This window comes from Dreissena polymorpha, chromosome 11 (genome assembly GCF_020536995.1).
Source record: "Dreissena polymorpha isolate Duluth1 chromosome 11, UMN_Dpol_1.0, whole genome shotgun sequence".
Classification (NCBI taxonomy): domain Eukaryota; kingdom Metazoa; phylum Mollusca; class Bivalvia; order Myida; family Dreissenidae; genus Dreissena; species Dreissena polymorpha.
This window is the reverse complement of record NC_068365.1, coordinates 27,256,543-27,274,555: the sequence shown is the minus strand read 5'-3', so window position 1 is coordinate 27,274,555 and position 18,013 is coordinate 27,256,543. Positions and strand designations below refer to the sequence as shown.

The 18,013-nt window shown below is 34.1% G+C and overlaps 2 protein-coding genes across 2 annotated transcripts; one reads left to right on the top strand and one right to left on the bottom strand.

Annotated features, from left to right (window-relative positions):
* Nucleotides 1-624: 624 nt before the first annotated feature.
* On the bottom strand, nucleotides 625-10,780 carry LOC127850497 (pre-mRNA-splicing factor syf2-like). Its single transcript, XM_052383586.1, has 7 exons — nucleotides 10,701-10,780; nucleotides 7,439-7,522; nucleotides 6,538-6,663; nucleotides 4,866-4,983; nucleotides 3,676-3,766; nucleotides 3,098-3,196; nucleotides 625-1,486 (listed from the first exon to the last, which is right to left on the bottom strand). The coding sequence occupies exons 1-7, from the start codon at nucleotides 10,710-10,712 to the stop codon at nucleotides 1,321-1,323; spliced, it is 696 nt and encodes a 231-aa protein (XP_052239546.1). The 5' UTR covers nucleotides 10,713-10,780; the 3' UTR covers nucleotides 625-1,320.
* LOC127850498 (ufm1-specific protease 1-like) lies at nucleotides 10,714-17,722 on the top strand. The gene is made up of 5 exons (XM_052383587.1): nucleotides 10,714-10,868; nucleotides 12,337-12,549; nucleotides 12,950-13,052; nucleotides 13,363-13,433; nucleotides 15,774-17,722. The coding sequence occupies exons 1-5, from the start codon at nucleotides 10,728-10,730 to the stop codon at nucleotides 15,915-15,917; spliced, it is 672 nt and encodes a 223-aa protein (XP_052239547.1). The 5' UTR covers nucleotides 10,714-10,727; the 3' UTR covers nucleotides 15,918-17,722.
* The last annotated feature ends 291 nt before the right edge of the window (nucleotides 17,723-18,013 follow it).

Here is an 18,013-nt window from a genome sequence, read left to right as displayed (position 1 = left end):
TCATGTTCCTAATTGACCTTATTTATGAAGCATTTTACAGTTTTGACTGATATATATGACTGTCATATATTTTTAAGCAAGCTTCTCAGATGCCTGTGATATACTAGATGCACTCATATCCCAATGTTAACCCTTTGCATTTTCACATGTGTGAGATCTTTTGCACTGTTTACCTATTAAAGCACCACTTATACTCAGATCTATATTTTTAATGAAATAAATATGATTGGAAACATATTTTATGTAACTGTTTTTATTTACACCATATTCATCTAAAATAATTATGTAAAAATATTACATAAAAAAACGAAAGTTAAAAAACAATACACATTTCAATAAATAAAACCAACAAATGTGATTTGTTTAAAAAAAATGTATGCGGTATCTAGAACTAATGAATCAGAATCTTAAAATGTCATAGGATATTACATGTAGTAAATTAGTAACATATGCTCTTAGATAAAAGCAATCTTGAAATAACAAAACATTTTTGTAAATGAGTCGAAAACTGTGTGGCAAAAAGAAACAAAAAGAAAAAGAGCAAATTTTTAATAAATCGAGGGCTATTACTTTACAATTCTTTGAGTTGACAGCTGACAAATGCAAATTAGTATAACTTAAACCTTGTGATCAAGTTTGATGGAGATGAGTAGAAAACTGATGGTATTGAAGAGAAGAAAACTTTAAGAATAGGTAGCTTTTTTTTTTTAACCCTTTCCCACTCTGAGGCAAAGTGAAAATGTGCTAACAGCATAAAACCCGAACAGCCTGCAAGTAACTTACTGTCTGTTCAGGTTTTCTGCTGTTTGCTGCTCATCAGAAACTAAGGGTAATGAAGCCTTTAAAATTTTAATTTAGTAATAAAGGTCTTTTATTAAATTTTACTTTCTATATGACTATAAATGCGTCAAAATACGTATCTAAGGGTGAAGGGTTAAGAGAATATCTCAACAATTCTACATAGTCAGATTTACAAAGGTCTTCTTAAGGCTTGAAGCAAATTTAACATAAAATTTGTTTATGAAGTAAATCACTGTATGCATTCAATGGCTTTTATGGAAAAAAAATAAAGCCACGTTGACACTGTCTTTTATCGCACATTTGACATTTGTCACCATTCACTCTTTTCGAGAAATTGTGGGAGAATTCAACTGTTAAGACTTCAATTACCATATCAATGTGGTCATTGGAAAACTGATGAAACCTAATCAAATTCAATAAGTGAATGGTACAAGATCATGATGAATGTTGCACCACATGTGTGAACACACCATACGACTAATACAAAAATACAATTTCCACAGGAAGTTATTGTCGTCACTAAACAGCTGTCCCTCTCTCCAAGTTCTGTTTAATTTCTGCTGTATATGTGCCGTAGAATCTCTCCAACTTCTTGTTGAACTTGGCATTCCTCTCATTGATGAAGTCAATGTCAGCATCTTCATCATGGGTACGTCTTCTGCTGTATTTGGCTCTCTTGGCAATCCTGTAAGGCCACATTTCACTTAAAAATAAGCCTCGCTCTGGGAAAATAGGGCTTAAGGCAGATCCTTAACCCGTTGCATGCTGGGATATTTGTCGTCTGCTAAAATGTTGTCTGCTGAATTTCTTAAATTAGCATTTTCTTCAATTTTTTTTCAAAGAATACTATCAGAATAGAAAACAGTTTGGATCCTGATGAGACGCTACGTTCTGTGGCGTCTCATCTGGATCCAAACTGTTTGCAAAGGTCTTCAAAATCCGGTTCCAGCGCTCAAAGGGTTAAATTGTGATCAAAGATTAGCCTGTGCAGTGCACACAGGCTAATCAGGAACGACACTGTCCGCATAAACTGGATTTTTACAAAGAGACTTCCTTTGAAGGAAAAACACCATAGAAGCAAAAATGGTCGTCCCTGATTAGCCTGTGGAATGACACTTTACGCACATGCATTAAACTCCCTTTTAGCAGAAGGAGACTCAACTATAAATAATTAACCGAGCTTTAGCAAGCAAGATAACAATGTAATTTGGACTGCCTTTATATTCTCAGATTAGAACTCCATTTAGTTGACTAATCATAACATTAACAGGGTGAGCTATTATAGAGAAAACAGAACAGAACCTTCATATTACGCATAATAAGACTTACATTTTATGATTGTAAAAAACCTGTTCATTTGTTGTAATGAAAATCTGGTACAAAAGTAAGAACTATAAGTCACAAAATTGCATATTGAAGAAGACATTTATGTTCAAAAGAAAAAATAATTATGGTCCAATGGAGTAAATGAGAAAACATTTCCAATCAAATCTCACTATTAATACCATTACTTTTTTCCCTCATTTTCATCAATATTTTTGTCATATCACGGCGATCAGTTAACCAACTGCCAGAGAAAGCACTAGGAGCTAATACTTATGCTCATTGGGTCATTGTCGACCTAAAATGGCTTGAAGTCACCCGGGGTGACTAGAAGCCGATTCATGTCCCCTGGGGTAACCCCCGGGTGACTTCAAGCCATTTCAGGTCGACAATGACCAAAGGAGCCATACTTATGTGAGTAACATACGACTGCTCAACTTGAATCAAAGGTAGGGGAGAATGGTCGCAGAAAGGATTTCATCACCAATCCCCGCACAAATCATGTGAGTTATGTGGCGGGGAATGCAAAACTGTGATCATTGTAATGCTTTGATCAATCTTGGAAAAGACCATCATACCATTATATTAAGCAAATATCTAACACCTGGGAGATGGTATTTGAAGTTTGAAGTATATGTATATTAGGGAAACAAGCCCAGGCCACCAGACGTAAACTGCTTTCATTTAACTCTTGCCCAATTTAAAGCAAAGTGACATTGGCTATCTGAAAACAGCATAAAACCAGAACAGCCTGCGAGTAACTTGCAGTCTGTTCAGGTTTTATGCTGTTTGTGGCTCATCAGTATCTAACGTTTGGAGTTGAAGCCTTTAAAACTTGAATCTAGTAAGAAAGGTCTAAATTCAATTTAATTCTAAGTGACTACTAATGCGTGATAATACTAACTAAGTGATAAATGGTTAACAAAATGTTATTTCAAGGCTAATGGCAATAAAACATAACAGAAGGACCCACTGTTTCTCCAGGTCGTCCACCATTCTGTTGACTGCCTCTGGATTGTCCTTGACCTGTGTGAGACCCAGAGTGTTCGTCCCAGCATAGAAATCATCACCCCTGCAGAGTAATATAAGAGATTACATAAAGAAGCGATTAGAATAATGAATATAATACAATTACTATAAAAATTCATAAAGTCAAAGAATAAATTCACTTATAAGTGAATTGAGCAGCAACCAAACAAGTATGAATGGAAGTACATATAACTGCTCCTTTTTGGCCTTTTTTTATAATTATTTAAGAAACAAATAGAATCCATTTCATTAATTGTTCTATCAAATTTATCCCTAAAGTAAACAGGGTCCTTAAAAAAAATACTCAAACTGCTAATTTTTTAGCTCAATCTTACCATTGAAAATATTTGTAAAGCTGTTTGATTTAAGCAACAATTTATGAACCTTCAGTTTAGGCAGAAGTGTCGTCCCTTATTAGCCAGTGCGGACTGCACAGGCTTATCTGGGACAACACTTTTCACGCACGCATTATACCTGGTTTTCCCAGAGCTAGACACATATTGTATTTCAGCCAATACGTACAGTTTGTGTTTTTGTCGAGCCACCTCCTGCATATCAGGCTTCAAGTTCTTTGTGTTCCTCTGATACGCTCTCAATGTGGCCGCTTCGTAGCCTGAAATGGAGAACAGCACAGTGAGTCTTTGACCTGTCTAGACTTGTTTTAGTCCCTAAAACTAACAGCCGAAACTGTTTCATCGATGGAACCCACAGATAGATTCCGTTGTCACAACATTACATGTCTATACCATGGGATAAAAGGCTGACAAAAATTTGTTTTCATAAATATTGATTAGCCAATCATTGAAATGACACTTCTCTTTTAAAACTCCTCAAATGAGGTCTGAAAAGCAAAGTTCATTGATGGAATAATGGTAATACACATGTACCAACAAAGGTTAACAAGTAACCCTAAGACATTGCTAAACCAGCATGCATATTACTGTATAAGCATCTTTTCATAAGTTTAATTTACATGTGAAATCAGACATGAAACCTCTTCATGAATACATGATTTATTTAATCATATAAATCTCAATCTCAAACAAGGAACATAGCATATAAGAGTGCATTTTAATGTTTATGAAACTACTATGTTTTTCTTGTTTCATCTTTCTAAGATTTATTTCTTTGGGAACATATTCTTGTTACAGACTTTAGAGATACCAAAATGTCAATCGCTGTAAAAAAGGAGAAGAATGTACAAAGTAGGAGCAAGAAAATTCTATGCTAAATTCAATTTTTGACACCGACGATTGATCTTCGATCTTCACGATTTCATGCATGATATCTCAAAACTGATATGGTACTTAACGATGTTTCTACAATGCATAAAAAAGTGCCACTTGCTGTTTTAATACAGTAGACACTTGTATATGAAAATCATGTACTTTGGTTGTGGTTCACAAGAAATGTCTTCACATATCTTTTACATGTGAGTGTCTTTTATCAATGGCAGCATATTTTGAGGTATTGTTCACAGAGATCTTGTATATGAGTCATTGAGGAAAAAGAAAATGCTGTAATGTTTATATGATTTCATCTCAAGCATACCTGGTTGATTTATGTTACAAACCTGTCAAGAACCAAAAGTTGAATGTAAGAGGCATTATCTGAGGTCTCTCAAAGTAAGGAAAAAAGTCCTTACCTTTAAAAAAATATAATCAAACCAAACATCCAAACAACACAGGGAATAAGTTTAATTCACTACATACCTGAGAATCCAGGATCCGGGTTTTTCTTTTTCTTTTTTCGTTCCCATTTCTCTGCCTCATCGGCTGTTATCTCCAGCAACTTGACCCTGTCATAGTCCTCCCCACGCGCCTCTGCCTCCTACAACATACATGATGTTAATGCATGTGTCTAGTTGTCCCAGGTTAGCCTGCGCAGTCTGCTTATGCTAATCAGGTACAACACTTTACGCTTTCATTGATTTTTTTGTTAAAAGGAAGTCTCTTCTGAGGGAACATTCCAGTTAAACAGGAAGTTTTGTCTTTCCTTAGCCTGTGCAGACTCACTGCACACTTAGCCTGTGCAGACTCACTGCACAGTTAGCCTGTGCAGACTCACTGCACACTTAGCCTGTGCAGACTCACTGCACACTTAGTCTGTGCAGACTCACTGCACACTTAGCCTGTGCAGACTCACTGCACACTTAGCCTGTGCAGACTCACTGCACAGGCTAATCTGGAGCAACACATTACCCACATGCTTTAAAGCCTGCTTTCGCAGCATGTGATTCAGATCTTATTGCACAAAGATTTTGCTAGGCACACACAAATAAATTGCCTACTGTGTCCATGAACTGCAGCATTTTTTTCAAAACATGACTATCTTTCTGTAAAAGGAAATGGAAAAATGCCAGTGATGTTATTTTATCGTGTTACTATAAAGAATTATCTTAAAGTTAAGCTGGTCGTTGTTGAGCTGATCATATTAATTCAGTTTGTTTACACTATACAAGTCTATTAGATTAGGATAGTGTTGTATATTTTATTTTTAGAAAGACTATTGACATTAAGTTGATAACAGGAATATTGTTTATTGAGAAAGGAGGTGTACAAAATAGTACTGAAACACATACATATATGTCTATAACAGATCCAAACATTACAAATCTACTACTAATTCTGTTTGAGACTCATAATTTTTGTAGGCATCAATTCTTAAGGGCTAAGTAGAATTCAGGGGAAAATGGAACACTCTTCAAACAGGTATATTTTAACAACGCATGCTAGTGTTACAAGCCATTGGCTTATCAAGACACTCGTGAGACAGTCAGTTGGTTAGAAGAAGTATTATGTGTCTTTTTGGAACAAACTTGAAAATGCTTGGTTGATACCCAAAGATCCGTTTAATGTCATTGAAATGAAATTGTGTGGATTTGTATGATTTGACATATTTACTGGACAATTTTTTGTGTGTCTTATACAATACCTCAGATATAAGCGGTCATTGAACATTTGATTTCGTGGTTGAGCAATAATACCCACACAAATTAATAGTATATAACAAAGCGCTAAAAGCACAAAAGTTGTTCACTGTTGTCGTCCTTGATTAGCTTGTGCACATTGCACAGGCTAATCAGTGTGCACAGGCTAATCTTATGTGACGTGCATTAAGCCCCGTTTTCCCTGAAAGCAGCCAATATGTACAGATTTCAATGATAAACACTAGACTGGCTTATGTCGTCTTACAATCTGGTATATACACTCGTTGCTAGAGCAGAATCATTTGTCGTCTGCTGCAGACAGGCAGCAGTAATCGTTCCTAGCAGAGTGAGTTGCGGTTCTTACCGTACTTAAGGCTTCTAAGCACATACTGATTTGCAAAATATGCTCTGTAAATTTAGTCGGCCGCTAACGCGACCAACTAATAACAAGGAACCTTTCTCTTTTTTTCCTCCTGTTCTTCCCAATCAATGAATTTTCTCTTCTGTTCAAAGTTTGCTGGCAGTTTCTTACGCCTGTCTTCCTCAACAACCTCTTGGTGGTTCATCTTGCGAGCTTCATTCTGATAAAACAAGGACCAGATAGTACTAACAATCTATGTAATGATGTATTGTAATAATTACTACCAGTATACACTGTAACTCCAATATAACGTGCTCCATTATAACGCAAGTATCCAATATAACGCAAGGGTGCTTGGATCCTGTTTTTTTCCAACCTTCCATTTCTGATTCAAATCGGGGTAAATCCATGTTATGCAACTTCATGTATTTTCAGAAAATTGGTGGTGATCACATCTTGATTGCTTTATTCAACCGTTCGTTTAACTGATTTCAATCGCTAAGAGGTTAAACGACATCGACAGCTAATTGGTGTTAATCTGTTGTGTAATGTCAATTAAGGTGTACAAAACTCGTATGTCAGTGCTTATTACATATATTCCTATCAGAGCCATTCGGTGCACTAATTTCAATAAGTAAGTGCAAGCGAAATAATTATCAAATTAAAGTTATTCAAAATGATTAAAACATTTTCTGTAACACTTAATGTAGTCTAATGGTACTTCAGTTAAAGATGCAATGCTGGATTGTTGGTGCTTCTATTGGTCAGTTCACCATATCATAAGCTCTCAAGTCTTGTTATGGATTCATTGATAAATTATTGCCTTATGATAATTGCTAATTTTTGTTGTTGTTATATACATAAGTGTTTTATGGATAAAATGCAAATCTTAAAAAAAAAACTGATAAGAAAAAAAACATGACATTTTCCACCCATGAAATTATATACAACAAAAATGCATATTTTTAATGAGCAAATCAATCAACATTTCTTACCATCTTCAACTCCAGATTTTTAAATCTATCCAGTCGACTCTTCTTCTTGTGAGGGTCATCATGAGATGTACTTGCTTCTGTAGACTGAAAGATATTAAATAATTAACACATGTAATTTCCTTCACTAAGCAAGGATTGTGAAAATCTGAAACCATTTCTCTCAAATGTTAAAGCTCAATTCCAATTTTTTACATTATACAATATTTTTTTAGAAATTGTTTCAGAACCCCTCCAGTTTTTATTTGTATACAAACATACAGTATAATTTTTCATCTATAGACCAGTTGAATGTTATTGTTAGCATTCGGGATTTTCTGCGCATGCACACTCACTGGTTGGCAAAAACACTGGTTACAGAAACGTAAAACATGTATAAAGGGCTCTCGTTAAGTCAATAAATTGGTAATAAGATCGAACTAAACATTAAAACTATTAAAATATAGTGCAAATAGATCATATTTAGTACCAAATAGATGTATACCCGGTATTCACAAATCAAATTTCCTCGTCATAAAAATACGAAGTAGTTATAACCATAGGGTAAATGTGATCGGCGGCCAATTGTATAAATCAATAAATCTGGATAACTCTTATCCAGCGGATATATTTTGGTTATCTTCAATTTTATGATAAGATAACCAAAAGGTATCCACTGGATAAGAGTTATCCAGATTTATACAATTGGCCACAGAAGACTAAATACTGACAATTCCACAAAACAAAACAATAAATTAGCTGTATTTTTTCTGATAGTAAGACTTTAATAAATTATATTTCAACAATAATAAAAATGTATTAATTTCATTATACTTGTAGCTGTTTGTGTGGATAATGTTATTTTTCATCAGCGATCGATAGTGTCAGAGGTGCATTTAATCAATTATAAAACAAAGCCCTAAAAAGCGTAATACATTACAATTTTTAAATATTGTGGTGATTTTCTTTTACATTAAATGACAATATTAATACAATTTAGCATACAAACGGAAAAACCCTGCATATTATGCAAATTAAACTGTCTTTGCATGTATATTGAAATCGCTTTACTAGTAATAGGGAGTGATAAAAATAGCATGTTCTAATAAATGTATATATTTTGTGTTTTTTTTAACGCAATAATGTTTTACCCTATTGTGATTGATTTTGTTCATGATTGGCGTTTCTTACACTGCAGTAATGTACAATATCTTTACACGTAATAGATGAGTTTACTTTTGCTGGTACCCGTAAAATACCTTATTTGCGTATTATCAGCGTATATAGCAGTAAAATGTCACAATATTTTAAATGTATAGTTATTAAACAATGTATTATTATGATTAAAATGCCGAATATATATATATAGTTCCTGTTAATCCATTTCCGACAAATGTCTTCATTTTTTTAATGTTCACATATTTTCTTGAAGCAACTGTTCAGTATTTTAGCTTTAAAATTTGGCTTAAATGACTGCTCAATATGCCAATAGAGCATGTAGATGGCATGGAGGTATCGTAACTTGTGTTTAATGACCAGACACTCGTCTGCCACATGTGGTTTATTCAGGGACCCAAGTTGTGGTCCCTGGGTTTTACTTTATGACACCATGTTTTCTTTGTAATTGTCTGGACAGTATCCGATCATAACGAGATAATCGGTTTGTGATGAACAGAGGTGCAATTAAACACCAGGATATAAAAGCTGCAACTAAGAGTGTCAAAATAAGTGTGAACAATTAAATAAAACAATTACATTTGTCAAGAGAATTTATTTAATGTGTAACGAGGTAAGTTTTTTCAGACATAAAGGTTCAAATCAGTTACCCTATGTTGCGTACAGAAAAAAGACCTATTGGTTGTTTGTTTTCATCCTTATTTGTTTTGGTTCATTAAATTTAATTTATTCTGAAAGAATTTCAATGTCCGAGATTTTTTTTAACTAAAAATGGTCGCGAAGAAGTGCCAAGTAGAGAGATTTTTGTGGTAACCACATATCAAGCTCTTAGATTGTGTTCCACTCCCGAGTTCGTTTAACCATTCCAAAGATGCATTCCCTTGCATGCTAATGTTTTATATAGACATAATTAGTAAAATTATATTTGATATTGTGCATGATTATCATTAAAAACGATGATTTTGTCAACCTTCTCTATATGCGCTTATATGAATTCCACCTCTTTTTGCCAACCAGTGGGCGGAGTCTAAACTGTGCAGGTGCGCGTGACGTCAATTGTCAGTTTTTCTATTACATAAATTCCTCTGGAAATATTGATCAAAATACAAAGAAATAGGTTAAATAATAATTATTTGGTAATTTGTAATCCACATATTATGTACGTGTTTGTAGATAAAATGTATAACATGTTTCCAAGTTGACTGACTATACTGGGATTGTTCCATATCTAAAAAGTGTATTTTGGGGGGAACTGCATGTCTTAAGATACAGTCAGAGATCTCCGGATTTATTACCAATAAAGTTATTTCAGAGGTTTTTCGATGTAATTAACAATAGCCAAATTAGTACTTTCTGTTGTTTCCCTCCGACGTCTGAATGTTCTTGATTTTGGACTGCCTGATTTGCCTTGTTATGACATTTTTTTAATGATTAAGTAAGTGTAGGGAAATATCTAATGTGAAAAAAAACAGGGTGCAGCACACTTCTCTTTTATGGTAATCCCATCCTGTTTCTCTATGTGGTCAATAAAAAAGGGAAAATCGATTGAAATGTATTTTTGCAAATATTTAATTACAAGGGAATAGACTATTATCTCAAAGTCAAACCCCTAAATTGAAGGTGTTGGAATTATCTTCTACTGGGGTATGTGCAACTTTTAGCGGATTAAAATTATTTTGAAAAACTGGATTGACCTTTTATTTACCATTTTCATGTTACATTCATGCCAAATTACATTAGCTGAACATGAAAAGGACAACTAATCGAATCATTTCCATATTTGCTCCAATCCATGTAGTTAACATGAATAAATACTATACGAATATGTGAATATGTAATATTCATTAAGAAATTGAATAATGGACATTTAACGACAAAATCAATTATTATTATACAATATTAAAAGTTACTGTCCGAAAACTCTATCCGAATTTCATACAAATAACAAAACAAGCTGCAATTCAAATTAATCAAACGGTAAATTTGTAATTAATAATGGTTAATATTAGAATAAAATATGGATAACAAATCTTACATACATGATTTATTTGTTTTATATATAACATCAAAGAAACCTTACTTATTTGTAAAATAATAACAATTTACTCACTGTCGACGCCATTTTCTAATTTCCAAGATGGCGGCACCCATTGACGTTAGCAATGAAATATTTTCGACAGATGTTCACACAAATCTTGAAAATAAAGGCAACAATTGTCATTTTATTAAAGGCCATTATGACTATATTCATTATGGTTGCAATATGTTTGATGATAGGGTACGTGTAAGCGATTCAAACCATTAAACTTATTTTAACGGTGCAACTGTTTACATATGTCGTGCGATTTGTCCTGTGTATGTGTGTTATGACATTTGGTGCATCAAGTTGTTCGTGTGATATCATTTTCGGCTGATTTGAGTGAAATTATTAAACATTTGCAGATGATATATATTCAAGATTTTACCATTACTTAATAGGATTAGGATCGTTTTAATAGGATTTTGTTAAACAATTGCCAAATATGTTCAAAAGACACACCAGTAAGGCTGAATTGGTCATTGTCGGCTCGAGTACAACTTAAATTTAACCGCGGGTACTCTTAAGTATGCTTACATGTACCCCGGTATGGTAAATATACTTTAACGTACCCTAGAAATTTAACGCTAAATCGGTTGTTGTCGGCTATTTTTTTAAATTAATAATATTTACATTTATGTCAATTTTCTGTAAAATGGCCTCTATATTATCGAAACTCATACTCAAAAAGCATGTTGATGCAGGTTTTTTTTTTATAGAAGTTTGTTTTGGGTAATCGTTAGCGCGTTTTATCACATCGGATTTTGGATGGGAATACAACTCAGGTACAGTCTAATATTGACCGGGTACGATTAAGTATATTTACCGTACCCGGGGTACATGTAAGTATACTTAAGAGTAACTGGGTACATGTAAGTTTAAAGTAGTACCCGAGCCGACAATGACCAATCGAGCACCAGTAAGCGATGATATTCTCATATATGTTCATAAGACATTGTTGATGTCATGGCCAAATATGCCCGCAAGACAATACGGATGGCGATCCCAAAAATGATGTCTGTCAATAAGATATTGCTGATGACATTTAAAAAAAAAATATTAAAAAATTGTGGATGCCATTTGCGAATATCCTCATAAAATATTGCTTATGTTATTCCCACATATGTTCACAAAACGTTGGTTATGACATTTTCAACCTGTTCATAAGACATTGCTTATGGCATTTCCAACATGTTCAAACGGCATTGCTGATGTCAATCCCAAATAAATTCATAAGATATTAATTGTTGACAACATTTCCAGAGTGTTTATCAGAAATTGCTGATGTCATACCCAAATTATATGTTCATTAGACGGTGCTTATTACATTCCCAAATAGCTTCATCATACATTATTTTATATATGTCCCAAATATGATCATTAGTTAGACATTGCTGATGTAAGTCTCAAAGAAGTTTATAATACATTGCTGATGTTGTTCCCCAAATATTTTCATAAGTTTGCAAATATATATTCTTAAGACATTTTTAATATTATTCCCTCTAAAATAAGTTTTCAAACCTTAAAACATTCTAATGCCTTTCTAACTTTGTTCATGACAAATGTTGGATTTTTATAGCAAAACAATGTTTTGATAAAATATTGTAAACATTTCCAAAATATTTTCATAAAACATAAACAGAATCTGGTCTCGGTTACTTTACTCTAGGGATGGGGTTGTGGATACCGAACTCTACAGACACTTTGCTCTTGGGTGAAACACCAGAGGACCTCAACTGGTCAGGCTGCCTGGGAGGTTCCCTCTATTCTGGACATTCAGCAAGCTCTAGTCACAATGGGGGATAAGCCTGCCAGATTTTTAAACTCTCGAGAATGGATTGGGTCTTTTGAAGTGTGCCTGTGTTTAGACTATTTTTACGACGTATGTTGAAGATTTAGTTGTTGGAAATTGCGCATTTTATATTTTGAATCTTCCAAAATATTCTGCTTGCGTAATACTTACATGTTATCTTGTTTTGCTCTAAGTGATTGTTCTTCTGCAGATAGAGTAATAAAACAAAATATGTTTTTGCTTAACACATCTTGAGCACTTGTTTGATTGAGAAACCACCAAATATTCTCAAAACCTTTAGGGATCCAATTTCCCGGTAAGATTAAGGTCAGGTTATGCCAGTGGTCACTGCAGTGATGCACTAATCCAATAAATTATAATAAAGTGTTTCTTCAAAATATAAACAATTTTATTTGGTTACCCAATTAATATGTCTTCAGAACTTGTTTATCCTATTACCTACCAAAATTTGTTTTTACTCCAATTTCAGGTCCCATGCAAAATCATTCACATCAACTCAGGTTCAGAGTTACCTCAATATTTAAATGAAATTGCTGAGCACTTCAAACAATTTGGATCTCCTATTATGATGGGCAAGTAGTTTTAGCAGTATTTAAATGTGGTGTTAAAGCACACGATTTCATACATGTTTCATAGTGCCGAACAGTGCATGTTTGTATTAACTGTAATTTTATAATGTATTCACAGAATTGTGTAAATGGTCTTTATATTTGATTACAATGCAAACTTGTAAATTCTTTTTACCACTATGATAAATGATACATTTATGAACCTTTCTTTGAGGTCAGCCAACATATACTTATTCTATATTAGGTTCAGCTGTAAATAAGCCTTTTTGAAAAATTAAACATTTAAGAATTTTTTATGCGTATACCTTCACAGGTGGTGAGAGTGACGCTTCTTCTAAAGGAATATTTGGAGTCTGTTTGGATCGTCCAGCTCTACTTATACTGGTATGGTGTAAAACATTAGCATATACTGGTATGGTGTAAAACATTAGCATATACTGGTATGGTGTAAAACATTAGCATATACTTCACTTGTTTCTTTAAATATGCAATCTTTATTCTTTGGCAGTAGACACATTTGTATGAAATGTAGCTGTCCAGGAAATCCTTGTCTTATTTTTAAGCTGCCTATGGGACTTTGATGAATGTTTCATATGTTTTAAGATTGTGATACAGTTTTTGAATGTTTCTAACAATAATAAAAAGGAAATAAGTTTAATTTTGATTTTTTTTCGGGTAAAAAACAAAGTACCTTTATAATTTGGCATTCTGATAAAAAATAAACAGTGATTACTGATAAAGAAACAAGAGATGATAGTAAAACATGTATGCTTTCCTGCTCGCAGCAAAGACGTCCTTTTGACATTGACCTTAGATCTCTTTATTTGAAAATCAAGTGTCATCCTTGTATCAGGCGATCCCAATACTAATTTACATGATTTGTGACATTCTGTAGATATTGTGTGGAAGTAAAGTTTATGTTACAACTTACAATTGACCTTAATTTTTGGCCTGTTGACCTCAAATTCTAAAGGCATCTTTCTTTCCTACCAATTAAACAGCATATGAGATGATATAGGTCAACACGTTCTCTATTTATTATGTGGAAACCAATTTCACTACATGTAAACAAGCCCTTGTGACTTTGGCATTTGGTCTGATGTCCTCAAACTTGTTAAGCATCTATCTTTGTACTCATGTTACTGCTTTACCATTTGTATGATTGAGGTCAAAGTATTCTCACGATATTGTGCAGAAATGAATTTCCTGTTACCAGCTCCTGTGACCTCGACCTTTGACCTAAAAAATCGACTCTTTCCTCCCAAGTAACCAGTAGACCAATTTAGAAATCTGAGAAGATGACATCTGATTTGTTAGATTGAAATAAAAAGGTGTCTTCTTTTTCTCCCATGTTATCACTTTACCAAGTTGCAAGTTCATAAATTAAAGTGTTCGTAAGATACAGTATCGTGCTGACCCAAGCCTCTGTGACCTTGACCTTTTACCTGTAACCTCAAAAAAGTCTTAAAAGATAGGTGTCTAACTTTCCTCCAAAGTAACATTCATACAAGCACTTGCATGATTATAGGTAAAATGTTCACATGATAGTTTGTGGGAAATACATCCTGTTAAAAGCCCTTGTGACATTGGCCTAAAATAGGCCTCTTCTATCCCCCCCTTCCCAAGTATCAATCATACAATCATGTGCATGGTTGTAGGTTAAAGTGTTCTATAGATATAGTGCAGAAAGAAACGGTCTATAGACCAACATACTGACCTTCCCATGGACAGGTTCCAAGCAATTTACCCCTGACTTGTTCAGAGTGACACAAATAAATTATCACTCCTAGCTGCAGAGGTTTCATTAAGACCTTTGAAGCGTGCAAATCACTGACACTTTGACCGACAATTTTTTTTAAACAAACAGCTGCTTTTTTAAGCTTCTGTAAAAATAAACTCACAATTCTCGTCTACTGTTTTAAATCGCTGGTTACTTGAAAACTCAATTACTGTAAACCACTATCATTAGCAATACAACAATTGTGATTGTTCATCTGTGCCTATAAATTACTTTTAATTGAATAAATAACATCTTGAGCTAAGCCATCTAGACTAAATGTATACATTTATTTATAAGGAACCTTAACTTAACTTGACATGAATTTCCTGTTCTAAACACATTTTGTGGGTACAAGTTTACATAGCTGCCATTTAAAGGGGCCTTTTCACAGATTTTTGCATTTTTTAACTTATTCATTAAATGCTTTATATTGATAAATGTAAACATTGGATCGTAAAAGCTCCAGTAAAAAATCAAGAATAAAATTTAAAAAAGGAAAAGAACATTGCCCGGAGCAGGTTTCGAACCAGTAACCCCTGGAGTCCTGCCAGAGTCCTGAAGTAAAAACGCTTTAGCCTACTGAGCTATTCCGCCGAGTACACATTCGCTACGTATTTTATACCTTATATAAGCAATCTTCGTAGTTATACAAAATTTAACGACAAAAACAGAACTCTCCAAATTATTCAATCGTTTCGCGTTGCAACGCTTTATAATTTTCAGGTTTTATAATCGTCAAAAGATGCATATAATGGCTATATTAAAGCATGGTAAATGTTCAGTATTACTGTTTCCTCACAAATATCATAACTAACACGATAATTTGCGAATCTGAAACAACTTTTTTCAATTTTGTCAATTTACCAAAGCGTGAAAAGATCCCTTTAAGTATCACAAAATACCAGTGTATTTTTATCAAAGCGTGCAAACTTTATTTCCTTCAGGATCCCCACTATTATGGTCCCACACAGAGCCGAAATTTCCTGCAGCAAAATGGTTGGGTGGCATGGCATCCCATGGAGATATTTTCACATCACACATTCTACAATCTGTGTCTACCACAATTAAAAGCAAACATGTTAACATAATGACAACATTACTTTAGTTGTTGAATATATTATGTTAGATGTTTTATTGTTATAATAAATTTACTATGCAAAACTGCATATTTGTTTTTTGTACCCTGCCTTTTGGTGCAGTTTATTTAACAGTTAAAACTAAGATTGGGATAAGTATTGTATAGACTACCGTACTTTACTATGTATAACATACAGTTTGTATCCTCCAAAGTTGAATTAAAAGAGTTGGTCCGCATATGTTACAGTACACACAGGAATCACGATTAACAACTACCAATAGTTCTTAAGTAACTGTCACAAGATGTAAAGCGAAATGGCAGGACAGCTGCTTAGCACCAGGTTAATCAGGGACCGCACTTTCATCCTTAACCCTTTCAGTGCGGGAACCGAATTTTGAAGGCCTTTGCAAACAGTTTGGATCCAGATGAGACGCCACAGAACATGGCGTCTCATCAGGATCCAAACTGTTTGCTATTCTGATAATATTCTTTGAAAAAAATCGAAGAAAATGCTAATTTTAGAAATTCAGCAGACGACATTTTAGCAGACGACCAATTTCCCAGCATGCAAAGAGTTAACTTGATTTTGGCTAAGAAGATACTTGCTTTAAACAATAAAGTGGAAAGTGATGTGCCTGACTAGCCTGTGCGGACTGCAAAATTTAATGCATTTAGCCCTGTTTTCCAGGAGCGCTGCTCATGCATCTTGAAAAACTCTTAGTTTTCTGATACTTGAAAATAATTTTTAGCTCATCTATTTTTTGAAAAAAAATTATGAGCTATTGTCATCACCTTGGCGTCGGCGTCGGCGTTGGCGTCCGGTTAAGTTTTTCGTTTAGGTCCACTTTTCTCAGAAAGTATCAATGCTATTGCATTCAAACTTGGTACACTTACTTACTATCATGAGGGGACTGGGCAGGCAAAGTTAGATAACTCTGGCGTGCATTTTGACAGAATTATGTGCCCTTTTTATACTTAAAAAATTGAAAATTTTGGTTAAGTTTTTCGTTTAGTTCCACTTTTCTCAGTAAGTATCAATGCTATTGCATTCAAACTTGGTACACTTACTTACTATCATGAGGGGACTGGGCAGGCAAAGTTAGATAACTCTGGCATGCATTTTGACAGAATTATGTGCCCTTTTTATACTTAGAAAATTGACAATTTTGGTTAAGTTTTGGGTTTAGGTCCATTTTATTCCTTAAGCATCAAAGCTATTGCTTTCATACTTGCAACACTTACTAACTATCATAAGGGGACTGTGCAGGCAAAGTAATGTAACTCTGACTGGCATTTTGACAGAATTATGTGCCCTTTTTATACTTAGAAAATTGAAAATTTGATTAAGTTTTGTGTTTAGGTCCACTTTATTCCTACAGTATCAAAGCTATTGCTTTCATACTTGCAAGAATTATGAACTATCATAAGGGGACCATGCAGGCAAAGTTATGTAACTCTGACTGGCATTTGGACGGAATTATGGGCCCTTTATACTTAGAAAATTGAAAATTTTGTTAAGATTTATGTTTTGGTCCACTTTACCCCTAAAGTATCATAGATATTGCTTTCATACTTGGAACACTCACAAACTATCATAAGGGTACAGTAAAAGGACAAGTTGCATAACTCTGGTTGTCATTGTTACGGAATTATGGCCCTTTTTTGACTTAGTAACTTTTAATATATGGTTAAATTTTGTGTTTCGATCCACTTTACTTCTTAAGTATCAAGGCTATTGCTTTCAAACTTCAAATACTTACATGCTATCATGAGGTTACTGTACCTGGCAACTTGAATTTTACTTTGACCTTTGAATGACCTTGACTCTCAAGGTCAAATTATTAAATTTTGCTAAAATTGCCATAACTTCTTTATTTATGATTAGATTTGATTGATACTTTGATGAAACTACTCTTACCTGACATACCACAATAGACTCCACCCAAACCATCCCCCGTGCCCTCCCCTGTGCCCTCCCCCCTCCCCCCCCTATTTTTTTTTTATTTTATTTATTTTTTTTTTTAAAGATCATCTCACAAATGACCACCACACCCTCACACTATACCCCCCCCCCCACCCCACCCCCCCCCCCCAATTTTTTTTTTT

What these genes read in the sequence shown, in the direction of transcription:
- LOC127850497 (XM_052383586.1), bottom strand. An exon ending in AGGAGGAAAAAAAGAGAAAG is followed by an intron (nt 4,984 to 6,537) that starts GTTCCTTGTTAT and finishes TGTATGTTGTAG; the next exon opens with GAGGCAGAGGCGCGTGGGGA. An exon ending in GTGGACGACCTGGAGAAACA is followed by an intron (nt 1,487 to 3,097) that starts GTGGGTCCTTCT and finishes GTGGCCTTACAG; the next exon opens with GATTGCCAAGAGAGCCAAAT.
- LOC127850498 (XM_052383587.1), top strand. Translation starts at nt 10,728, where the DNA reads ATGGCGGCACCCATTGACGTTAGCAATGAAATATTTTCGACAGATGTT. An exon ending in TGGATCTCCTATTATGATGG is followed by an intron (nt 13,053 to 13,362) that starts GCAAGTAGTTTT and finishes ATACCTTCACAG; the next exon opens with GTGGTGAGAGTGACGCTTCT. An exon ending in GTCCAGCTCTACTTATACTG is followed by an intron (nt 13,434 to 15,773) that starts GTATGGTGTAAA and finishes TATTTCCTTCAG; the next exon opens with GATCCCCACTATTATGGTCC.